The sequence below is a fragment of the Pseudopodoces humilis genome, chromosome 2 (genome assembly GCF_049639895.1).
Source record: "Pseudopodoces humilis isolate 2021_Gansu_Grassland_sample_001 chromosome 2, ASM4963989v1, whole genome shotgun sequence".
Lineage (NCBI taxonomy): Eukaryota > Metazoa > Chordata > Aves > Passeriformes > Paridae > Pseudopodoces > Pseudopodoces humilis.
The window spans coordinates 97,648,453-97,674,559 of NC_142201.1; the positions used below are offsets into that span (position 1 = coordinate 97,648,453).

General features: G+C 38.9%; 1 protein-coding gene across 2 annotated transcripts; it reads left to right on the plus strand.

The window, feature by feature from the left end:
* Positions 1-2,199: 2,199 nt before the first annotated feature.
* C2H3orf85 (chromosome 2 C3orf85 homolog) lies at positions 2,200-19,723 on the plus strand. 2 transcript variants are annotated; one of them, XM_088051485.1, is made up of 4 exons: positions 2,200-2,298; positions 8,512-8,663; positions 8,864-9,006; positions 17,003-19,723. In XM_088051485.1, the coding sequence occupies exons 1-3, from the start codon at positions 2,250-2,252 to the stop codon at positions 8,981-8,983; spliced, it is 321 nt and encodes a 106-aa protein (XP_087907611.1). In that variant the 5' UTR covers positions 2,200-2,249; the 3' UTR covers positions 8,984-9,006; positions 17,003-19,723. The 2 variants fall into 2 exon arrangements, with proteins under 2 accessions (XP_087907611.1, XP_087907610.1); XM_088051484.1 differs by lacking the exon at positions 17,003-19,723 and adding an exon at positions 10,711-10,850.
* Positions 19,724-26,107: the final 6,384 nt, after the last annotated feature.

Genomic DNA, 26,107 nt, shown 5'->3' on the forward strand with positions numbered 1-26,107 from the left:
TGTGGGCCAGCACCAAGGCCTGAATCAGACAAGAAGCAAACATGGCAGGATAGAGGATGAAACAAAGGAAAACTGGAGGTGTGTTTAGGTGTCGTGGATCTCTATGTCCTAGGGAACATGCTATCTGTAATTTAGCTGCTTGCCAGATCTTGTAAAATAGCCTAATCTGGCTGACCACTGCTCCACTCTACAGCTGATAAAGTCTTGTGTTCTGAACTCAGAGCCAAATCCAGGCTTTACAACATCCCCATCATGTTTTGTGACCCTACCAGAAGTTATTGTGTGCCTCTGAGAGGACTTTTCCCATAACAGACTCAAGGCTTCATCAGTAAAGGATATGGACATATCATATTCTCCAGGTTTTATTTGGAAATCATGGGAGCAAGGCTGTTTTTATGTTCTGGGAGCCTGGACTTAGGTTACTCAGGATCAGTTGGGATGATCTATGGCCTCTAACTGTTTTACCACTTTTTCAACTCCTGCTCCTGAAAAAACTTTCTCATCTCTTCCTCTTGCTTCCTAAGATGAAATAGGAAGAGTAGGTGACTTGGGTCTTTGCTGCCAGTCCAGCATGCCTCCCTGTGGTCTCCTGCTGGCTGCTCTTGTCTCTCTACCTGTGCCACATCACTAGCAGTGGTCTCTGTGAGCAGGCTGCACATTGAAGAAGACATAACTGCAATAAATATAAAATAACACACCAACATGTTCTCCCAGTCATTATATCAGGAACTGTGAGGAAAAATCTGTGGGAAGAAAGCTGCAGTAGAAAGGCAGGCCTGTTTAAGAAAAAAGTGTGGGAAAAGGCTAGAGGCAACGGCCCACAAAGTTTGTGAGGTGAATGGATAAATTATGCTTTCCTGGAACTTATTTCTGGGGGATCGACAGTTCTTGAGAGCTCTGTGTCACCTATTAGCAAATATTGCAGACATTACACCTTTCTTTCTAGTCCACAAAAAAGCTGACATCTAGCATTTAATATAGTAGCTCAGAGGTGGGGAAACTGATCACAAGTTTGGATAATTAATATTTGTTGTTAATATGGCAGCAGAATGCAGAACACCTCCTTATTTAATTTGCTACCTGGGGTGGATTAATTGATTTTATTTTTTTAGAACAATACTAAAATAATACTTAAGTTGTGACATGACCTACAGGAAGGTTAAGGATTACACTGTTAGACCTGCTGCTCAATAGTGTCCCCTCTTACCCACCCATGTGTAATAAGAAATTATTAGGCTTTGTAACTACATAACTAGATGCTCTTTTGCTTCCCAACAAACCTTTACTCCATGCACTCTCTAGACTGGATGGTTCTCAGTGTGAATATGAGGATGAAGCACTCCTGCCCATCAGCACAGAGTCTGGTCCCTGACCTGTAATGTCAGCAGGGTCTGATGATTCCTGACGTACAGACCTGGGAGTACAGGCACGCCTGTGCTGATGGACTGCGGATCAAAGCATGCCAACGTGGGACAGAGCTCAGCTTTTCTCTGCTCTGCTGAGTCAGACTAGGTGAGCTTGTGAAACTAAACTGCTTTTCAGTACAACTGCTGCTGCCAACAGGTGAGTTGTACATAAACAGGCAACAGCTATCTGGACAGGTGGGAAAGGTAAGGCAGCATGACCTCATAGTGTCCCACATTGCAGAGTCCCAACACCAGCAGCAGGCAACAAGACACTCTGGCACCTCTGCCTGGTTCAGGTCAGAAACCAAATTTCTCCCCTGCTTAGTATTTTTTCAGTCAATTTTGTCATTGGTTTATTCCTTTAACCCAAGCAGTGTGCATCTGAAATACATGGCATACTCTGGCATTGCTCTCAGAGCAGGTGGATTCAAACACCTTTCATATTCACACCAAACTATGAACTGCTTGTGCCTATCACCAGGATGAGGGGGAAATAGTCATGCAAAAGACTGATTCACTGAGGCTTACCTATTAAATGCTCGTAGAACAAGACCACTGTGGTATTTTGCATCATAAAACTTATGAAGAAGTAAATGCATCCACACAATAATGAGCCATTATGGCTCATTAGAGGTTCAGCTTGCAAAGTCCAAAGTGTACAAACAGAGGCATTTAGGACAAATCTGAACTGAGCACTGTACCCTGCCCTCTGCCTGAACCAGCCCTTTACACATATCTGGTAAATGATTTATAAACCTTAAGATAACAAAGTATAAAACCTCTTTTTCTTCTTCTATCGCTCTCTTCACTTTACAAAGGAAACCCTTTCCTGAATAATTTGCCATGTCTCTGAAAATGTATCAAATTTTGGTGTCTGTTCTGCTGTTTACAGGTAAGTGCCTGGCATCCTGTCTCATGTCATTCTCTTCAGGCTTGTTAAATAGTCAGGTGGTGAAAATGCCTGTGTTACCACCAGAACAGCACTGATGGAAGAGAATTTACTGGAAATCACTGCATCAGGGACATACAGGAGAGAGGGTGAGCACAAGATTGCATGGCAAATGCTGTGAAATACAGTTTGATTCTGCTCCTCGTTACTGCTTTTGAGCCTTTTACTGCTCTTGTATCAGGAGGAAGGATGCATTTCTGACAGAAAAACATTCTTACAGGATGATTTCCTGAACTGCTAAAATTGTAAAAAGAACTTGATGCTGTTTCTACAAAATCTTCTCTAAATATTATTCTTATCTCAACATTTATTGTTTTTAGGAAACAATTGCACATGCATTTATAAGGACCCAAAATAATCTATTTCACAAGTGATTTCTGGAATGCCTGACTTGAATTTCTTAAGGAGACTGATTATTTTAAGGCACTCAGGCTGTCTGAATGCTGATCCTTCTCAGCACTGTGTGACCAGAGCATCTACAATCAAAACCCAACCCGTAAAACTTGGATTAGAGGGAAAATAGATGGGGCAGGGCTACCACACACTCTTTCCAAAGCAGCACATGCTGGTACAGTCAATGATCAGTGATGCACATGCTGCAAGATTAATTTGTTTCTCAAAAAATTAAAACAAACCAGGCAGGCAGTAAGTGACAGCTGACTTCCCAAGTGATTGCCTGCATCTTGACAAGATGGTCTATCCACATGCATGCATTAAAAGCATTTCTTAGATTTGAGTGCTCCAATACACATGCAGGAAATACATTATGTGAACAGCTAAGGCAGAAGAGACAATGATTAATAGTGGATTATTGAAAAAGGTTTTGTAAATTGGAACCACAGTCAGGTATAATCTCTTTCATGGGTTGAATTCACTTCCATGCCATGTGAACCTGAGTTTTGGCTACAGTGAGGCTCTGCAGGGAAATAAGAAGATGGAAAGGGACTTTGTCTTCTGCAAGTTTGATCTCACCTATAAACCTTTCCCCCTTATTTGTCCTTCCTGATCTACAGTTGAACTGGGACAATTCCTGAGTACTTGCCTATCTTCTTGAACTTCACCTCTTTTCCACTGAAAGCCATTTGTAACACAAACAGTGTCACACAAGGCCAAGCTGGGAGCATAACAGCTTGCAGCTCCTCCTTCTGGAAGACTTTACTTTCATCTATTTTATGTCTTTTGTCTTGTTCTCCCTCTTTTCCAGGTTTCTATTCTTCAAAATACACTAAGAACTACTTATTACTAATTTTTAATGAGCTCTTAAAAGTTTCATTGATCACAATCAGTTGTTTTTCATTAATTGTGAATCCTTTCAGCAACAATGAAGGTGGTGGTGAAGTAAAACAGAGATGATAAGATTCTCATGAGAACTTTATTTTTCTTCATGTCCTCAATTCAGCTGCTGTAAACCACTCCTCATTGTAAACTACAGTCACAGCACTGGGAATAGGCTCTCTGGACCTTTTGCTTTAGCCTCTGGAGAGTGCAGCAGCAAGGGATGTGTGTGTAAGGGTAGGAGTGTGCAAGGGTAGGAGTGTGGTGTCTTGGCACTGAGATAATTGCTGAAGTCTCTGAGGTGTCTGATGGGGGTGTTTTGTCACATATGGATGTACAAAAGAAATCTCAACAGGACCCACTGAGTGGACCAATGCACTGGTATTTTTTCCAATACTTTGCTGCAGTGGAAGCAGCTCCTTCCCTAGGATTATCTAGGATTTTTGCCAAATTGACTTGCTATTTACCCATACCTGAAAATTATCCTGAGCCCTGGCATCATATTTAATATGTTCAATAGCTAATTCTGCATTGTCTATAGCTTCTCTGATTTTGCTGATGAGGCTGATGCTGTAACTCTAAGAACTGTTAATGATGTCTCTTGAACCAGAGAGCTCTTGTGTACTGTGCTATAAAATTAAGAATTGTCAAAGAATAAAGTATATTTTACTTCAAGCTTGAAAAAGAAACAGATGAGGCCAAAATTTTAAAGACTGGGTGTTATGGGTAGAATTGAAGCACTTAAAAATCAGTGACTTTAAATCTTGCTGTCAACAGGTATTAGCAAATCTGATAGATTGAATTCTATTTTAAGGCTTGTTACCATCCAAACACTCCAGAATACAAAGCCTATGTACATAAAAACATTTTTTACAATAATTTGAAAAAAGCAATGCACAGGCATTGGAGTTTAATATAATTGCACTTTTCAACTGAAAAAAAGGTGATATCTGGGCCAGAGGTGGCCTGCAGAATCTACAAGTCTATCCTTGCTGCAATCCAGCCATTTATGCAGTGTTCTGACAGATAACCACATCTTGATTTCCAAGGAATGCCACATAATCTAAATACTTGGAGTGAGGAGAGAAGCAGCTGTTGCCATATTTTTTTCAGCATTTGCACTGTTGTACTGTGGTATTCTGAGTCCTCAGATCGTGTCCTGTGGTCAGACTTTGTGAATTTAGTCTTAGAAATTCAGATAGCTGAAACATGGTGGGGAGGTGGTCCATTCTGGCTCACTTCTAGCCTTAGGAAACACACCTGAGCTGCAGACTTGATTTACTTTTTCAAAGTTCCCAACACGTCAGCACCTGCCACCTCAGCAAGGTTGAAGTTTAGCTCTGTCCAAGTTTAGCCTCTGTCCAAGCTCTGTCCTAAAGAGCTGATAAGACTGGCAGCCTTACCTCCATAAGCTGAGATTCTGACCAGAGTCACCATAGCTGATAAGAAGAAGAGTTAGACCTAAAGGAAAGGAGACAGAGAAATTGCCAACTCTTGACGTTTAAATTCCATTGATATTAACTTAAGCAATATGTTTTCAGGTTGTCAGAAACTTGCAAGTCTTCCAAAACTAGAGAGAAACAATAGTGTGCACAGAGAGTGTTTGAAGTGCTGCTAAATAATTGACAGGTTTTTTTGTAAATATCACAACAAATCAGAGATAAACCACTTTTCCTTGTGGTAGTTGCACATCAGGGATAAATATTGGTCCTAAGCCTAGAGATTGCTCCTTACCACTTATACAATACTGCTAATCTGGATAAAAACAGGCTTTGGGGTAGAAAATGGAAGAAGTAGCATATCCTATACTGAGGCAGATTTGAAGATTTTTCTTCTTATCATTAAACTCTGCCATTAGACGTGCAAATGGTGGCCTGCCTGCTCTCCCCAGACAACTCAGCACACAATGACTCTTGCTACTTAACTTTTACAAAAGAAAATATGTTTCAATTAAATAGGTCCCTTAGCAGGCAAATGTGTCAAAACTTAATCCTATAATCACCTTTTTGATTGTGTGATGAAGTGAATTATTGCATATTCAGCTGACAGAAAAAGATGTCTTCCTGGGAAGATTTTGTGGCTGCATCCAGGTGAATATGTTGCTTTCTGGAAATTGATTCTTGTAAAGAGAGATATGCTTCCATTCAAGTCTAGGATGAAAAGATTTTAAAGCACAGTATCCAGGTTGATTTTCTATTTTGAGTGCAGTTTTCTTGCTATTCTGTGATATTTTTTATTATTACTTTGACATTCCAAGATATTTGATATGTGTTTTTCATAATCAGACTTTTATCATTGGTTTGGGGTTTTGTTTTATATACTCAGTGCTGGATTAAGTGTACATTTGATTTTTTTGACCAAGATGACAAGATTGTGTCACCATCTCTTCTCAAATTTAGTCTTAGATCATAGTAATCCAAAATTAGATGCTGAGAAGGCATGGTAACAATAATGACTACTAAGAGTTTTCCCTCTGGACAATGACTTTAGGTGCACAGGATAAACAAAACTATCTGCTGAAGGCAATAATTACATGACCTAAGCATCTGCTTGCTAAAACCAGCCAATTTTTTCTATAATTTGCTTTTCATGTGAGAGCACTGAGTGAATCTTCAAGAGAGGATGAATGGAAACACTATAACTGGTAACAGCTGATACAACCCCAGCAATACTTCACCCTCCATGCACATTCCTCCTGTTTTCCCACTGGGACATTTATATCTAAAAGTGCTTTTCAAATCACATATTTCTCTAAGAGAGGAAAAAAGTATTGAATAAAAAAGAAAAAAAACCCCATGCATTATATCTGGTTGCTCTTCATGGTGAGTTAACTGTTTCAGTACAGCTTGAAGTTCTTCATCTATTTTCCAGCTCAACTTTATGCACCATGAGCCATTTTATTAACATCACACTGAAATTATGATAATAATGATAATTAGAAATTATCACACTGGAGTTCTTCCAGAGGTGTAGGTATTTATAAAAAGCAAGGAAAAAATCCACAAGAAACAGAGCTGCTTAATGATCTCTTTTTTTGCAGCTTATTTCAGATCTGGAGGGCCAGAGCACATACTGGTGATAAAATGTAATGTTTAATGGCCCTTACTAACTGTATGTACATTTAAAGAAAACTGAAGCTTTTAATGAGTCAATTTCTGATCCCACTTCAGTTATCTCAGTCTAGAAATGTAATTATGAGCTTAAAAAATATTTTATATAAAAAAAAACCCAAATTCACTTAAGAGAAATTAACAGCTCATAGAATTTTTTATTTGAAAACAGTAAATTGCCAGAGAAATACTGAAATTTGGCACAATCTTAGTTTTCTCCTGTGCAGCTCTAAAATGCAAGTATAGCAGCTTAATAGACATATGCATGAAATATATTTTCCTTTTTCCCAGCTTTCCACCAAATTTCTGAACTTACGTTTTTCCATGGAGTTGGTAACATTTCTGAAGATGGCATTCCTTGAAAAATCCCTACCCTAAGACTTCTACCTTCAATTTATGGTTATAGTAACTTGGAATACGAAGAAACTGAAGTAGGAAGGAACTACTTGGACTGTGATTGCTTGCTAAGTAACTTTTCTAAAGTACTCTTTGATGTCTATATTAAGAGAAAAGATGACAACCACCCTCACTTTTTTTTTGTTCATTACTGTATAACCAAGCTTTATCTCATCTTCTTTTTAAGCATTTTTGGCACTGAAATGAAGTGAAAGGGAAAAGCAAACACTCTAGCTCACATATCTTCTACCTATATGCATTCAGCAAACCTTTTTTTTCTATTGAAAAACCAAAAAGCAACTATATTGTGGATGATCAGGAAAGCCAGCAATAATTACAATTGAACTGGATTCAGCTGAACTGTTTCACATGAAAGAAAACATTTGATACTCCCAGTTAGATTTTCCCCCAGAAATTCAGGAATCAGGGAATTGGAAAGCTGTGAGGTGATAGCTTGCCCTGCTGAGCTCCTACTCTAAGACATAATAGACAAAGGTTCAAGTTCTTGGCCCTTCTGTTCCAGGTATGTGCAGGTCACCCTCAAGTGTCCATTTAAACCCACTTCACTAAATTGGAGCACAGCTGTTTACAGACACTGGCCTCAGCTTGGCTGAAGGATGTGAGCTTCATCCTAATCAGTGGTTTATTAAAAATTGTGTGATTTGGACTGACGTGCTATTTTGCACTCTTTTAGCCCCATATTAATTTATGTCACAAGATTAATTTATGTCTCAAACACCTGAGAATAAAAAGAAAAGATTTTTTTTTGTGTACCAGGGCCTTTCATATGAAGCTAAAGAGGAATTCTGACCTTTTTCTTGTGAAGAATATTTTTTTCAAGGTCTGCAAGGACTCTTGTATCTGTGGTGATCTCAGAAGCTATCTGAAGCAATGGAATAACAAGATTAGAAGTGCAGTATCTTCTGTTCAGAAAGTTATTTCCAGGCATGCAATTTCTATGCTGATACTAATGAGAGTAAATGTCACATATAAGCCAGGAGGTTCAGAAACCATAGATAAATTCGTAGGTAGGGTTTGTATTATTTTAAAAACTTTAGGGTCTCAGCACACCTGAGACTAGTGCAATTACAGTCTAAGTGGATTTTTGAAAGAAAGATTTGCACTAAAAATAAATTAGTGTATTAATTAGATTGTAACTTTATTTACTTCAGATTAAACAGCTAAATAATGATTTAGAGCATTTATTTTATTAACTTCAGGCTTAAAAAATAATTTCTTTCTGCAAACCTAAGGTAGGACCGACTTTGATTTCTATTAAATAAACTACAGAATCAAAACCATGTTCTGTGGATATAAGGGTATTTTTGAAGTGCACATTCTAACATATTTTTCTGATATTACAAATATTTATCAGCTTCTGCTTCAAGTGTCCTTGGAGCACCCTTTCTGACAGAAGAATCAGCAAATCAATTCATACGGCTCAAACGACACATCCCATATTCTCCGAGCTACTGGGACTCAAGCAGCAACCAGAACACGTGGGGATACAAACGTGTGGCTGAACAGGTATCTTCTTCTTTCCTCTTGCAGCACCTGCTGAGGAAAAGAAAGCATGGGTCTGGCATTAACATGTAATATAAATCATTTGGGTCAAGGCAGGAAATTTTTCTGATTTATCAGCACGGGCAGGGCTGCTCGGTAGTCACGGGCTGTATTTGTTCAGTATCAAAGCTCAGAATATTCCTTCCTGTTTTGATCTACTTCAGGTTAGTGAATCGTGGGCAGCTCTGAGAGAAACAGCACAATACTACATGGACTTGGACCCTTTTGCCTTCGGTCCTTCGACAGCCGTGTTCGATGGGGTTTCTGAACAGAGCATTTCATAGACTCGGAGCCTGTGTGTACCAAAGTAAGTAAAACTGACCCATACAACACTGCTGACAATTGGTTTATAGTGTCATGAACCCAACACAGTAAAAAAACCAATTATATCTTGATAAATTAGATTTGTTTCTACCGTCCAAGCTTAATAGTTGTTTAAATGCAGTCATTTTATCGTTGCGGGTTCTTTTTTATGTATGTTTTGGAAAAGATCATTAATAAGAGCTTAAAGAATATATATCCTTTTAAAAGTCAACAGAAGCTAAACTGCTTCCTATAGAGTTGATTTAAAAAGCAGACAGAAAGCAATTCCTGAGGAGAAAAATAAAAGATAAAAAACTTCATCTACTTCAGTGACAAAACTGTATTCAGTGTGGAATAAAACCTCAGCAGCACAAAACAGAGAATGAGACATAGCAGTTGGTAAAAGCAGTATTTATAGATCAGCACAGGAGTACATGAAATGAAGTGTCACAAACTGTCTCGGAGAAATTGTTAAGGATTGTGCTAAAATTGGACACATTTTTTGGGACAACATTTTGTCAAATTTAGGGAGCATTTACTAAATGATTCAGTTGGACAAGCACAATACACTCTTTATTCCTGTGGAACATGTTTCCTGTGAAGATACTGCAGTCCTTAAAAATGGACAGGATCGTGTAGAACTAAACTCAAACAGTTTCAGTGCTTAAAACAGTTACTAAAACAGCAATCTGTCAGTCTGACTGAAACCACCCAATAGGAAAATGGATAAACTTCTTCTCCTAATATACTTTGAATTGAATATGTTTTGAATTTCATTGACTTAAAAGTGCCTTTCTTTCTGAAAATGAGTTTAATTTTGAATTGCAGCTTTTGAAAAGACCTTTTATTTTTTATAAGATAGGAATTTGACTTGGAGATTCTCAGAGTGAGCTTTCCAGGAGTGTTTGACCTGAAAGGTGACACCAGTTTCACTCACTGTAAGCAGAAGAAAAGTAGGAGAGACTAGCTAAAAGCTGTAATTTACCTCCCCTCCTGCTGAGGCTTCAGCTGATGCCCTTGGGCAACTGCAAGGCAGCACCAGGTTATTCACTCACAATTTCTAATATTGATATGGCTGGATAGCATTAGTCACTTCTGCCTTATGACAAATTTACCTGAAGACACTTAGTTTTCTGAAAAAAAAAACACTGCCTTTCCCATCAGAAAAATTCCTCACAGAGAGAAGCCCTAACTGTGTCTAATTACTGGTTGTGCATCCATGTGCCTGATGGCTGTGATGGCAGCAGCTGCCAGGCAGACTCCAGGATGAGTTGTGCCTCCAGAAAGATAATCCTAATGATTGTCATATGACAGGATTAAAGCCACTTACACAAACACATTTACAGGCACTCCCACTGAAGCATGTTTGTGATTTCAAAGCAAGGCTAGTTAACTCACAGACTGAAATAAACTTCCCAATGCTAATGTGACAGGACTTGACATCCAGAATTTTTGAGAAGCCATATAGTAACAAAGAAGCATCAAGCTAGAAGTTACAAAAACCATTATGGCTAAAGTCGAACAAGTCTTTTCAACCTTATTGCTCCTGATTAGTGATAGTTCTGAAATTGAAAACCTATACAACTTATGCAGGAATCTGGTTCAAGGGCTGTACTTCAGAAGAAAACATTTGCAAAAGCTAGAAAACCTGAGACTGCAGCTGTTGACAGTATCTTTAAATTAATTCTGATTTTTTTTTTTTTCCTAGAAGCAATTTATTCCATCTTTTCTAGCAACAACATCAGATCCTACATGGAGCTACTACAGCAGTCTGGGACTCACCTCCAGCAACAAGCTATTAAATCCTACACATCTTGTATCTGGCCATGTTAGGATATGGCATGTTATGTATTTGCCATTATGTATTGATAAGATGACTTTATCTCATCCCACTTGGGTCTAAACCCAAAATTAATACAGTAATTCTCTGCATAAATATTGCATATTTTATATTCATAAGCAGAACTGAGACATTGGTCATGGCAAATCGAATAAGAAGTTGAAGAAAACCAACTGCGAAATTTTAGCAGGTTTGGTTTAAAAATGCCTAGTGTTTCCAGGTAAAACATTCTTTTGACTATACGATTGAAGATGTACATTTCTGCTTCTGTGACTGAAAACCACATTTTTACTTCTCAGTATTTTCCTTTAGCTACATTTTTGAGAGGCAAATAAGAAATGAAAATCAGTCACTTTGGATGAGTGAGAGAAGTAGAGCACATTTGCTTCAGGTATACTTCTGTAGTTCAATGCATTTCCATTTATTCAAGTACTACTAGTGTTGTAGTACACATCCATTCATGTCAACGCTTCTCTTTCCTCATTTAATCTTCTGTACTTGTAGTTGAGTGCCAAAACCCACTGAACTTACAGCTACTACTGTGAGACATTTTTTCTTACTCCACAGAGATTGGAAATGGTGGAAACATTCACGGCCCTTTTCTAAAAAGAAAATGGTGGTGACAAATGTTCTTTATGCCATGTTCTTGAGCTTGGAAGTTTTCTGTTCATTAAAACAGTTCATTAATGTACTTTATTTCAGAACATCTTTGAAGAGAGGATTAGGCTTCTGTGTTTCTTTTGTATGTTATTAATATAATGTTAACAATTAAAAGCTTTTTCAAACTTGGTCAAATTTTTTGCATGAATAAAGATGACCTGTTGAGGAAAACAAAATGTATGGTAACCTAATGGCAGGGTAGGTGAAGGAAGGCAATTTTTACTTGCTTTTTTCCCCCAATGAGCAGATTCTGCATGCTGTAATTTCAGGATTATTTGTAAATATGGACTGTACATTAACTGGAACATATTTGAAGATAATGTTGGATCTTCTAGAAAGAAATCCATATTCTGGCTTTTTGGCAATCTCTACCATGATCCTAGGTATGAAACTATCCTTAGGCCGTTATTAATTTCACTGCACAGGACAATGGGCCTGAAATTGCCATTATTCATTAGCTGAAGCTGAAAATTCATTAAACACTTGAAAGAGATAAACGAGGTGCAAGTTCAGTATTTGCTACGTAGGATTTCACATCTTTAGTCACACTACTTAATTATGAACAGTTCATTCAGAGATAAGGGGTGACAAGTGATATATAGGCTAAAGACCACAGTCATGGCCTGTCCCTGCTGCCTGCCTTCTCTGCACTGTTCATCCTTGGACAAGCTAGTGCTCCCGACCCTAAACATTCCAGTCTTTTCCTCAATAGCAGCACAGACACGACAGTGTTACTGAAACTCTTCATTTATAGCAAAATGCAAGGCTGTAAGGATAAGCACTGCCTTTTATTTTAAGTGACTATGCAGCAAAACCCCGAGGATGTACCTGCTCCAGCTGAGCATCTTGCTGGTCCCAAAGAAGTTGCAACTCTGCAGGCAGTGATTCCCACATCACTTGTGAACCAGTTCCTGAAGTACTGCTCTTTCCTGCCCCTCTCTCTAATTGATGTCATTGCTGCCGAGGCAGAGTTTTGTGATCTATCAGTACATTAACTGCAGCTTTCATGCCTGCATGGCATTTTAAACAAAAATGGGGGAATTTCAGGGGCTGGTTTTCAGATAGGCAGCAGACATCCCTGGAGTGGGGATGACAAAGTCCATCAGTGAGGTGGAAGGCAAAGTGAAGTGCTATCAGCTACCATCTGCTATCAGCTAGTGAGGTAACTGCCCAACCCTTATGAACCATTTTAGGGTTGTCAGAGCCATAAAATTAGGATAACCACTGTCTGTTGCCACAAGGACAGTCTTGCACTAGGCTAGCTTTGCAAGAAAAACGTCAGACAATGCCAGGGGATGCAATTTGACAGATCTGTTGTACTTAGACATGACTAATTCCTTTAAAGAAGTTGTTCTGAAAGGCAGAGACTCAATACTCAATCTGCAAATCCATAGCTTCAAGCTAATGTCAGTAATTCAGATAATTAGTGTTGCTGAATTAAAAGGGAAGAATTGTGCACGCATGAGCAGCGGTGGAGGATGAGGTGCTTATTTTGTGTTATCAAGTGCATGCCACTCATGACAATGAGCTTTCACAGCATTTGAATATTAAATACTTTCATCTGCATTTATTAATAACTGGGAAAAATATTTACCCTGTGAATTTGTTCCCTCTATTTATCTTCATATATTGTTTCAGCACTTTAACACGAGCAAACCTGGACTCTTCTTTGCTGACTTTTCCAGCACATCTTTATGTTGCCACCTACAAGTTTAATCTCCTTGCTTTTTTCTACACAGCACAGATACACAGGCAATACCTTAGCAATGATAAAACTAAAGAGAGCTTCAAGTACATCTGTGCTGGTCATGACAGTGGAATTACAGATCTCAGGGCATAGGACCTTTGCTTCTGGTGCAATGGAGAGCAGTATTTATTATTAGTTTCTGAATACTGCAAACTTTTTAAACAAAAAAAAAACCTAAGCTACACAAATACCAGAGCTCCCTGAGGCTAGAGAGAACAGAGTTTCTCTGAGAGAGGGGAACAGGCAGAGAGGAAGAGGAATCAGAGGAAGCTAAAGCCAGGTTTGTCTCTGAATTGATTGACCAAGCAGCCTGATTTTCTAACTCTTTCCTGACTTATGTGAACAGGGTAACTAAAGTCAACAGGACAGCAGAAATCAGGATACCCAGGTATCTCATGGTTGATATCTAGCTCCAGCAGCAGCTTTTTGCCAGGCAATGCTCTCCCATTGGAATGGCAAGTCAGTCGTGCTGCAAATCCTTCCTCAGAGCACTTGCCTATTCCCCCAGCTTCTTGTATCCCTAATTTTCCCAGTCTTAGAAGAATCAAACTGCCTTTGCAATCTCTCCTACTCTGTCAAGTTGAATTGAAAACAGCCCACAAGTTACAAAATTACTGTGGCTAGACATAAGGGATAAACATTTACTTACTGAGACAGCATGGTTGCAGGAGACTTGCTTTGTTAGGGAAACAGAGGAGGGATTCACTGTAGTCAGACATGACAGAAGAAGTAAGAAAACCTGTCATTTCAACAGTAATTGAAGAAAAAGATTAATACTCCATGGCTTTCTTTAAATGAGAAAAGCAAGTCATTCTGAACACAGTGAATAGAGAAAGCTGTAGAATCCAAGTAACCTATATATAACCTGCTTTACAAATGTTGAACATGGGATAAGTATTAAAATACAGTTTTCTGTAAACTCAGCAGGTGAGTAAATAGAGGTAACAAGAAAGAACCATTTATTTTATGATCTGAATTGATTTCTTCAACTATGGCAACTGGCATTCAATGGAAGTTTTACACACTACTTCATCATTGCTGTAGTTCATGTGACTGAACCTGGTCCCAGATGACTTTAATGCATAAACCTTTTGAGCTTGCATCACATTAATGTTGTGCCTTGCTTTACATTTGATCTTCTGTTGTCTTAATTTAAACCAGAACAGCTGAGACAAAATACTCATCTAATCTACACCTGCTGCTGGCTGCCAGCAAGAGTGAGCTGTGTTCAAAGCAATTTATGTTGGCTGATTAAGTACATAAACCACCCACCTGAGGCAGGTGCATTGCCATAATCACTTCATGTAGAGTGTGAAATAAATTGTTAGTGTTTTGCATCATCCACAGGAAAAAGTGAGCTCAGTAGTTAAAATGTAAACATAGAAAGTTATCCAAAACCCTAAAAGTTCAGCCAGGAAATAAGCAGTCTTTGTATGTGACTATTATGTTAAGTAAACAAACATCAATAATTACTGATCTGCCTCGAAGACTGTTGAGAGATATGTATTTCAAACAATATCACATCAAACCTGCAGGGCCTACTTTCCACCAGCTGCAAAAAAGAGAAACAATTCCTTCTATGAGAGATGAGTGGTATCAAACTGGATATCTGTAAAGGTGATCAACATAAGGCAACACAGCAAACATCTGCTCCCTTTGAGCCCGAGCCCAAGCCACATCCCACTGCAGCACTAGGCAGGCTGAGTGCTGCAGCTGACTGCCTTAGAGATAGAACAAGTACTCATTGAGACTCACAATGCAAATTTTACCAGGGGGAACAAGCTTTCCCTATGCCAATGTCAATCCAGACAGGGATAGGGAAGGAAGAAGGGACAGAATGACGAATTTCAGCCCTCTAGGGTCAGCCCCTAAAAGCTTCTTTCTCTATGAGGTGTTACAGGATAGTCAGCTTGGAGTGACACTTCCTATTCAGCTCCTTATTCCTGGTCATAGCAGCCACTGCTAAAGTGATTTCATGCCAGTCACTGCCTCCATGGCAGAACTGAATAAACATGTGAAATCCTATCTGAATAATTCAACTATGTCCTGCTTGTGATTGAAAGCTGCTGTGCAGCAGGGAGCTCACTCAAGGAAAGCTTAAAAAACATCCTTACAACTGCTGTCAATACTATTATCATAAATCCAAGGCCCGACTGTGCAAGGTGCAATGCGAAAGCAGTTATTGTGACATCTTCAAAATAAAAGTAGGGCTAAGGACAAGAAAACAACCACAGATAGAAAGTGACTAAAGGATGGTGGTGGTGGCTGCTTAGCACTGAAAAATAACCTATTTGGTAGTTATTTAGAAGAATTACTTAAAAACATCTTATTTGCAACTTCAAAATGGCTTTGGTTGAACACAGCACAAAGAACTATAAAGTGCTGCTCCCTCTTGGTGTCTCTGTTGAAATATTTATGGTGCTACCCTTGCTGTGGATTTCAGGCAGGAGGCTCAGTGCTGAAAGATCCACCACAAGCTTCCTGATGGCCTGGGACTTATACATCCCCAAATTACAGTGTGGGCATGATGCAGCCTGAATTTTGCTATGGTACCTCATAAAGCAACTACCATATAGCAAAGCTACATGAGCTGACTTTTGGTTTTTAATTTAGAAGATTTGCAGTAATGAGGAAGAGCCTATTAAAACATTTAAATAGTGAACTTAAGAGGAACAAAACTAAAGAAAACAAACATGCTCTTACTGGAATGAGTGTGTTTCAGGCTCACAGAAAATAACTCACAGCACTGAAGAGGTCAGATGTGAATTCATTACTTTTCTAGTACAAGATCACTCGATGTCCAACAGCCCTGCCAATCATTATGTCCAAAGCAAATAATAGATTTTAAGTGTTTCTGTCTCAATATTTTGTGACAGGATTGTTAATATTTTATGACTATACAACAGTTTTTTAGGAAATCTCCTCAAGCATAGGCTATATACGTACATACACAAACACACACACACACAAACACACACACACACACACACACACACACAGACACACACACATATATATGTGTATATATATGTGCCTGGTTAATTTTCTTCTTTTCCCCACTGCCTAGATTGCACAGCAAGCATCATAGATGGAATGGGTCAATAAGAGATTGCTAAACAGTGGACTTCAAATTCTCCAAGTTTGCATTAATACAAGTAAATATACACCACAGATTTTTTTTTTTCAAATCCAGAAAAGTTGGCTGTTATAATGGCTTAACAATTCATGGTGAGAACATGGATTTCCAAAAAAAGGCTGGAAAGTGTCATTGAATTACAAGGCAATAATGAAGTCTGAGGTTTTTCCAGCATGTATGTGTGTCCTGCTAATTTGGTATGGCAGTGCCAGACTGTGCCTCCAGAAATAATTAACGATAGGAGTTGTACAGGTACTTCCAGGTACTTCATCAGCAGAATGGAGGGTGATGAATCCATGCAAAAATTACACAGGTAGAATAGAGGGATTGCTACAACAGACAGATATAATAATAGGCTAGCAGAGTCTCCTTTGAGAGTGAAGCTCAGTTTTACAGTTTCATCTCACCTAGGCTCAAGGTCACTGAAGAAGGCTTGAGTAATTTCAAGAAAATCAGAGTTATGTTTTTTTCAGTTGGGTTTATGTATTTATTTTAATTTTACAACTTTTATTCATTTTTTAATATTGTATTTTTTAGAAATTACACAATCATATTTTATCTTGAATTCCAAGCTGCAGTTTTTATAGCAGATCCTGTTGTGTTGTCTTTGCTTTTAGGAGGAATGAGTACAGGACCTACTGGACATTCACTTTATTGTCTGGCAGAAGAACAATTAAAATTTTCAGCCCACAAATACTCATGCATGGATATACATGTCACTTGAACACCAGCTGAAAGTTGAATGAAGAGAGGCTACTTGTATTTTTACTTACTTATGCATAGATAACCATATGAATTACCTGAATTACCTTCATGTTCTAGCAGAGATGCCTTTTAGCACTAACCCTCAGCCTAGTGGCTACACTTAGCACACTTGCAGAGGAAATACTCTCTTTAAGCACATTCAAAGGAGATCAAGTAAGTCAAAAGGATATTAAATTAGTTTAAATCTACACAATGGCTTATTGAAACAGCCTTATTGAAGCTACAGCTACCACCAGTGACTATAGGCTAAAGCTTCTGGACAGAGTTTCATTTTGTCCCAGAAATCTCCAGATTGTCTGAATTAAATTCACTGACTTTTTCTTCCTCTGCATAGTACTATTGTAACTGTGAGAGAAAAAGATTCTTCCAAAAAGAGCCTCAAATTTTAAAAACTACGTGGGATGACTCAAGAATTTCTTCTTGCAAGATGACATCAGTCCTGGAAGTCATTCAACATATCATCAAATAAAACCCAAGTCTCAATATTAACACCTTCTTTAAAAGCTCAAACCACCTCTCAAATCAGCCAATAATCAGCCTAAATCAGTTAATTACCATCCTGCCTAGTGGAAAGAGTTAGTAATGAACTGAATGTATTCTCCTGATTTAGTGGTTTGGACAAGTGTTTTAGTCAATTTTTGAGCTGGTAGCCACTAGAAACTTTGGCAGGTAAACACATTTTACATTCTAAGGTTAATGTTTATATGTCTGGGAAAAGAACAGAGGAAAATGAAGGTGTAACTCCTTGGTATCTGTAGAAACAGTTAAATAACATAGCTAAACCCCAGATATGGGTCATATTTTGCAACAGAAATACTCCCTGAGCTTCTCCTCCAAAAAGGAGAGCAAGTCTTTATTTAGTGGAAACACATCTTCCTGAACACATTGGAAAGAAATGTGGCTTGGGAGAGTAAAAACTGAATCAAAAAATAAGCCTGCCTCCTTCCAGGAGAGCAGAGCATCCATGGGAGTGGGTGAGTTTGGCTGGGAAGAGCTCATGTCTGGCAGATGAGCCTGGAGCTGGGGCACAAAGAAGCACAGAACAGATGAGGAGAGGAAGTGTCTGCATGAGGTGGCTGGAAATAGTGAAGTGGAAGCACAGGGTCATCTTTTAGATTTAGTTTCAATAGAACTGCAGCAATTTCCTTGCATTTCCTTGGAACTGACTTCTATGAATATTTGTGCCAATATTTCTGTTTTTGGATGCTGCAGATGAACCCTTTCATCCAGTGGTTTGTGGGGCAAGTGACTGCAAGATAACAGCCAAGTGTCCAGGCAGCTCCTGCAAAAGGGTGCAGTGGGCAGGAGGGCAGCAAGGAGAAGAGATGAAATGTGCCATGTGCAGGTGGAGGGGAATGGGGGTCACAGAAAACATTCTGATCCTCTTGTCTGGGAACTGGAAACTCATGTGGCCTCAAGACACGGAAGAAACTAAGTAGGAAAAATTAATTAACTAAAAGGATTGGAAAATATTTCTCTTTCAAAAAAAAATGAAATTAAATGTCTGGATTTTGTACTGCTACCTTTTTCATCCCTGTGCCTTTAAAATCTTCACACTTTAAAGATCTTGCACACAGAGCGTTCTTTCCCAGGAAATAAGTTTTGTATGCTGTTCCTCTAAAAGACATCTTTTCTCCTCCCTCTTGGGACTTGCTTATTTTTTAGGTTTTTTTTTGGCTTAAGGCTATCAAGGGGAAGACCAAGTGATTAAGTCACCCAGCAGAGTATTTACCATTACACAAGGCATGATAACAGTAAGAGACCACACAGGAGAATCCAGCCTTTATCCACAAAAGGCTCAGGTTGTGCTCTGGGATTACACACATGGCCATGGCCACTGCTGTAAATATCTCCCTTCCTGGCAGGAAGAAGCAAGAAGAAATCATAGAATCACAGGATATCCTGAGTTGGAAGGCATCCACAAGAATAATCAAGTTCAGCTTCTGGCCCTTCACAGAACTCCAAAAATGGGAAGTGGCATCATCCCAAGCTGTACTTGATGATGGAACCATCATGTACATGGGGAAACGCTGTGAGATTTTGCTTATTTGCAGGTCTTGAAACAGGCATCACACCAGCTTGGACAGAGGATGAGGTGGGGTCAAATCGGGGTTTGTGTTTTTAAACAAGGGGCAGGGTGTTTGTGATCACCTGTGTATGTCACACTGGCCTAGACACGGGAGGATGGAGCTGGGGCCCTGCAGAGACAGTTCACACACAGCTGGGAGCCCCCACGGGGTCAGAGGAAGTGCAGACCATCCACTCTTCATTTGACCTTGCAGAATTTGTGCAGAGTCCAAAGAAACCTGTCTTACCAAGGCTTGTAGATGTCATTGAGGAGAAGACAGCTGTGATTAGGGCATCACTCCTCCTTTCTGCACCTGGCTTCCCTGCTGTTGCCCACCCAAAGGGCTCCAAGCACAAGTCAGGAACGCCTTTCTGAAAGCATCTGAGGCACAGAATTTGGGTTCTAGGAGGCTGGAGTTGGGTGGAAGAGGGATCATACACAGCGCATGTCTGTTCACAACAGGCTCATGTAGTAAAAATTTTAAATAAATAAATAATTAAAAAGATATTTTCAAAGGTAATTTTATAACTCCTGCTATTCTCTCCTTTCGAAATCTTTGACAAGCCCCATTGCTTAGGTCTCAGAAAGCAGCTCCACCTCAAAAACCACTTCTTGAAAGAATTGTAGCAGCAAAGAGCGAACTCCTGATTTCTTCTTACACCTCCCACACAGAAGTGTCAGGAAGGTACTGCCAAAACATTTTCTACGATGACTGGCAACTTGCTTGCATGCCAAGAGAAAGGAACTTGTGAGAACATGCAAAAGTGTAATCCTGCAATTCCCTGCCTTGAAAAAGTTTTCAAAAAATGGTAATTACTTTTAATTGAGTTTAAAGATGAGAGCACTATAGTTTTTATTTTAATCTAAAGCAGTTCATCCATGTCTGAGTCTTCTAACTAAAACAGGAACAAGAGACAGAATGTACCATGCACAGGTAAAATTTAATTAGCTAATCCCTTCTCATTATTCTGGACTGCCATTTGTAATCCCCATGTCCTATTTAGGAAATCATAGTTTCTTCTGTAGTTCAAGTGTTATTATGTACACTCCCATTATAATTTTGTCAAAAAACCTGTCTGAGGTGAAGAAAGAATCCTGCACAGTGTTAATTGCTCTTCAATAGACTAGTCAGGCTTACCAGCCTTTTTTAAAAGTATTTATAAAAGACATCACAGATCAATATCAGAATGGCAAGAGGCATTTTAACTATTTCCTCCAGGTGATAATCAGATTTCTCAAAGACAGAAGAAAGAGCAGTTGACATCCAAACCTTCGTATTTATTTTTTTTTATAGAAGCAAAATATTTTATATTTCAGACCATAACTGTGGTCCTAAATTATGTGCAGCAATAGGAAAGGTCTGTGCTTCACAGGTGATGGGAAAGTCAGTGAGTCTTATGTCAATGTCTTTTGTCCAAATCTAATTTGATAGTGATGAAAAGGTGTCATTTAGTGATCTCTCTACTTGAAATGAATTTATGGTAAGACACTTGATGGACAGGTGCTTAAAATAGACATACTTTTCTTTATACCTGTGCCAGCTATATTATCTACTATTTTTGTAGATAAATGGAATACCACTGATATCAGTTAAGAAAAATGAGTCATCCTGTACTGTTTTAAAGGGATCAAAGGTAAACAAAACCCTCACCAAACTCAAGGAATCTCTTCAACTTCTGACACATAATTCCCTCAATAAACCACATTTCCAACCCAGAGAAACAGCAATTGTTCTTCACACCTCCTCACACAAAGATGGTTTCAAGCTCCATCAGAGGAATACACAGAGAGAGCTAACCTCAAATGATTCGCTTTCCGGACCGTAATCATAGTGTTCTGTTTCTTCTGAAAAGTCACTTCACCTTTGAACTCCCATCCAGACCTTACATTTTTTTACCAGCTCTGAGGATCTTTGCAGCAATAGGCACAAGTCCACTGCAGGCTGGAGGAGGCATTTCCCTGAACCATAACATATCAGGGATTTGACCTCAACTGTACTGTACTGTGCTTAGACAGACCTGTACAATACAGCTAAAGGTGAAGAAAGTAAAGCAATACTATTCTTGATGCAGGCTTACCCTTGGCTTTGGAGAAGTTAAGGAGACGCTGAGATACAGCTGAATACCTGTAGAGTACCAGACAAAGCAGAAAAGAGGCAACAGAGATCAACCACCACTTGGTTTTGGTTTGCAGTCCCTCCAGCCTTGCCTAATTCCTCTCCACTGGACACATGGAAGAATATCAAAAGAGAATTAACCATGTGGGTAACATTCTTCATCCTGCCCTATTCAAACACCATCTCAAGAGTCAGAGAAAACAGTGGAATTGAGAGCAGCTTGAAATTGAGGTGTAATGAAGCTACTGGTGCTGCATTGATAACTTAAAAAAATCAAAAGATGGAAAAAAAAAGCTCATTGGAAGTCACTGGAACAAATGTGGTTTGCACAACCCTGTTTATTCTTTTTTCTGCTCAAGGATGTACATTTATTAAAATGAGACATAATTAATTGAAGGAAGAGGTCCAGGATACTAGCTAGTGCTTGCTGTCTCTCAAGTATTGGGGAAGAAAAAATACAGAGCACCCTTCTACACACAGCCAGCAGCACTCAAATGACCCCTGTTTCAGGTACCTTACATTGAAGTCTATTTGAGAGAAAGCCCACATGGAAGCCAGGCCTGATGGAAACCCAGGAAACTCACAGGATATGGGTTTTCAGGTATGTGAACAGTAGGCAAATTATTGGCTGTGATAGTGGTCACTCTAATTTTTTTTTTGTTTTGTCTTCCACACAGGATTAATTTTTTAAGTGGTTTATTTTCAGATCTGACTTATATGTCTAACTGCAGCCAGAAAATTCCAGTTCACAAGCTTACATGTGTTTAGTATGCTTATGCTTCTTCACATGTGTAGACAGAGAAAAAAATTATTCTCAATAGATTAACCCTCTGAAGAGCTGCTTTAAGATCTTTCTTTTTACTGTACAGATCCATATACTGTTAACCATCATAGTAGCAGGCTGCCATGACTAGAAACTTTTCCCTATTTTTTTTTTATTTTTTTCCCTAGCCTTGCCAATTAACTGAGACCACACTATGGAGGGAAAAATGTTGTTGCTGCTTGCTCATTCATGACCCAAGTAAACATCAGGAGGAAATCAGTGCCACCCAAACCCCACTGTCAAGTGTGTTTGTACAGGTGTCACCAATTAGGGCAGAATTTGTCCTGCAGAAACTGTCCAGCCCTACATGCTGGAGAAAACTGACAAGTTTGGGATCTCACAGGGATGTTTGTAGAGCTGGCTGCAGATAGCCTCAAGGTCTGGACAATGAGCTATTTATTTTCTTTGTGGACTGAACATTCCTGGTGTGTGTGTACTGTGTCTAGCTGGGATGGAGTTAATTTCCTTCATAGCAGCCCATACAGTGCTGAGGTTTGGATTTGTGACAATATCTCTATTTCAAGTTCCCATTTCACCCTTAGCCCCTACTCCAAGCCCTTTCCCAGAAGCTGAACACCATGGAGCTGTATCTCCTGCCCATCCCACCTGAGGGCTTCTCTTCTCCTCAGTATTTCAGAGGAGGTGGATGAGCACATCAGCTCAGTTGTGGCACCCTTTTGTGAAGAGCGAGGAGGAATGTGTGCCCATATGGAATGTTGTGCTGTGCTAACAGGCTGGTGTGAATCCTCTTCTCGGGAGCCAAACCCTCTGTCGAGAAAAAAGGCAAAACAAAGGAACTCTGCAAACGTGCACCCAGGATTCTCCAGGTGACAGAAACTCCAGCTAAGTGACACTACTTCACTACACTGTGTGTAAGCACAAGGACAAGCATGAGGAACTCACTGTCTGAGACTGCTCCAGCTGCACAGAGGGATTCCAGCTGTGGAAAGCATTCCTTGGGCTTTTGCTGAGAGACTGAAACTCTCAACCATAAGTGATAGTAAAAGGTTTTAAAATCTTAGAAAATTCAGGGACTTAGAAAGGAAGTTAGGCTTGGCAAGCCCTGGGAAAAGTAGGCCCTGGGAAATGTTAGGCCTTGGGCTTGCTACAGATCAGGTCAAACTGCACCTGTGTAGTCAGTATATGATCATGATACCATTCTTAGATGTGATTAGATATAATTATTGTTTAAAGAACATAAGGAACAATGTTAGGGGGTTGAGGGGGATCATGAGAAATCCATGCTTGGGTAAAAACAATGCATACAATAGAACAATGTAAGTTTAATAATTAATATGTAAGTTGTATAATGATAGAGTATAAAACATGTTCAACTCAAAACCAAGATGGGTCAGATTTGGGTATGTGTACCCCTGACACCCAGAGCTCTTCAATAAAGCACCTTCATATAATCATTCCATGATTATGTGTGTTCCTGAACACTAACATAAGCAGCCCTGCTCATTTCAAGAAGCACTAATTCACATGCTATAATGGATGATTTAAAATATTATTTTGGGTGTTTTTCCCATTCCTAGTGCTTATCAAAGAACTAAAAGGTAACCATGAAGACCCACAGGGGCACTGGTTTTACAGAGAAGAGGAAGACAAAGGATGTATAAATCTAGGAGAAAAAGTTTTTAAAGACAGGATGATACTGTAAAATAAAAGGCTCACATGAAAGATGCCAATAGTTAGCATTTCAGTGAAGTATATGCGGCTGTAAAAGTTTGAGGGCAGCATGGAGAGTATTGCTAATATTTCAAAACTAGCACATAAAATTTAAAATGATGATGATGATGATAAAACAACACAGTGAAAGAAGGGAATTTTAGGTAAAGACACTCAAACCAGCAACTATCCAATCTGTTAGAGTCATATATCATGGTAAACCATCTAATGTCACTCACACAAACTCCTATGTTTTTTACTTCTTTTTAACAGCTGTGCCATTTCCACATTGAACTGCAACTTATTTATAAGACCCACAGACTGCAGCCAGAAAAATCTGTATGAAAGCTTTTTAAAACATGTATTTGAGCAGAACACTTATCATATGAATTACTTTTGGTAAAGTCTAAATTATCTTAGTTTTTAATATTTTGTATAAAATTGCACTAGAATTAGAAAGTAAGGGTATCTTCTGTTGCATAAATCCAATTTTCCACCATTCTAGTGCTGGCTATGCAATTCCTAACTTTTCTCTCAGGTGAAGCACTTCCCTTTAGTCAGCAGACAAAAATTAAATCTTACAAGTTTCCATATAAAACCCAAAATCTGTTTTACTTTTAAAATTAGTAGAACAATATCTTGCATTTTTTTCAACTATGAGTATGAGTAGTATCTAAGACTCAGAGTTCAAGAGGAAAAATCTGAACAGATGCATCTAAGAGTTCAATCTAATATCCTCTCACTTTTGGACCAGCATCCTAAAAGGTTGCTCACTCTTCACAGTGCACAAAGGTCGTAAACTTGATTGTTTCATAAAGTACTTGTATTTTCATGCCCTGAAGACACAAGTGGACATCCTTACTTGCAATTCTACACTTATCAGCAGGAGTAATCCCCAATGCACATTTCAAGACACTCCTGCCACGTGCAATGAACACCACAACCCAATTTTATCAGCGTCCAAAACTGAAAGCCATCTTGTCTTCATTCTGTGTGTCTCATTTCCTGTTAGATGTCCTTTTTTAAAACCAGCCTAACAAATCTTTACCAAGGCCAGGCAAATGCCAGAAAAGTGCAATTTTAGGAACAGTACTGCCTTGACCTGCAAAGAAGAGGGAGTACAATGCATCTTAATGGTCCTTTTCTATGTAAGATTCTGAGAGCTGTGGAGGTATAATGCAAACTTTGAACTGTCCTGAATTAAGTGAAGTCAAGATAGTTCAAGGACAAAAACTTGTTTACAGCCAATATAGATATTTGAAATCTTCTCAGAAGTACTTTAAAAATCCCATTGGGAACTGAAATGGGTATTTCTTGTGGTGCTACAGCAAACCCTGAATTTCTTCATTGTTTAATTAAATGTGTTCTGAATCCAGAGAGAATCTCTCCTACAGATAAAACACAGAAGAGTGTAACATAAACTATATATAAATAATTATTTGCTTAGTTTATTCACTAAAAATATCACTCCTGCTTGAAATATATAAATCTGGATATCACTCCAAACCAGGAACATTACACATAGGGCTTTGGTGAGTTCTGTAACGTTACAAGAAAGCTATCGCTACTTCAAGTTCAAATTCAGTGCTAGAACTTAACACTTAATTTTTTTTGGAGAGGATGGGTAAACTAGAATATATCTTCTTTCATCCCTTCTTATCATAGCTACAAATATCCCACTAAGAAGAAAAGTTGTGTTGTGACACATATTGCTGGGCTTCATGTTATAGAGCTTAAAAAACAAACAAATAAAAACAAACAAAAAAAAAACCCTAACTCACAAAAGTACCTGTAAATAATTGAAAATACAGTTTTGCATTACAAAATGACCTTGTCTCATATTTTATAAACAGCAGGATTACCTTAAAACAAAAGAGGTGGCAAATGTTCCATGTATGCACTCAGAACTTGCTATTACAGATATGCTCAGGGAGGGATTTTTTCTGTTTCCTTTGGCTGCATTGCTTAAGGGAGGGCTGTCAGCCAGCTGAGCAAAACAGCTGTGACTTGAGAGCCCAGTGGAAGAGAATGGGGAACCTCCTGCCCTGTAGAAGATTGGCTTTTGCATATCAGCTTAAACTAAGCTCCTAGGGACAGAATATCCTGTGGCAATCATTGCAAATTGAGTGGCATTATTAATACAAATGTTCTGCAAAGATAATGGGCAGACCTGCTTATCTGTCCATAGTAATTAAAAAGCTCTAATAAAATAATATTGAAATAAGTTTCAGTGCTTTGTATGATGGAGTTCTTCACTGGAAAGTCTTTTATACATCTTC

Coding starts and splice junctions, on each gene's coding strand:
- C2H3orf85 (XM_088051485.1), top strand. CDS start 2,250: ATGTCTCTGAAAATGTATCAAATTTTGGTGTCTGTTCTGCTGTTTACA. Junction 2,299..8,511: donor GTCTGTTCTGCTGTTTACAG/GTAAGTGCCTGG, acceptor AATATTTATCAG/CTTCTGCTTCAAGTGTCCTT. Junction 8,664..8,863: donor ACAAACGTGTGGCTGAACAG/GTATCTTCTTCT, acceptor GATCTACTTCAG/GTTAGTGAATCGTGGGCAGC.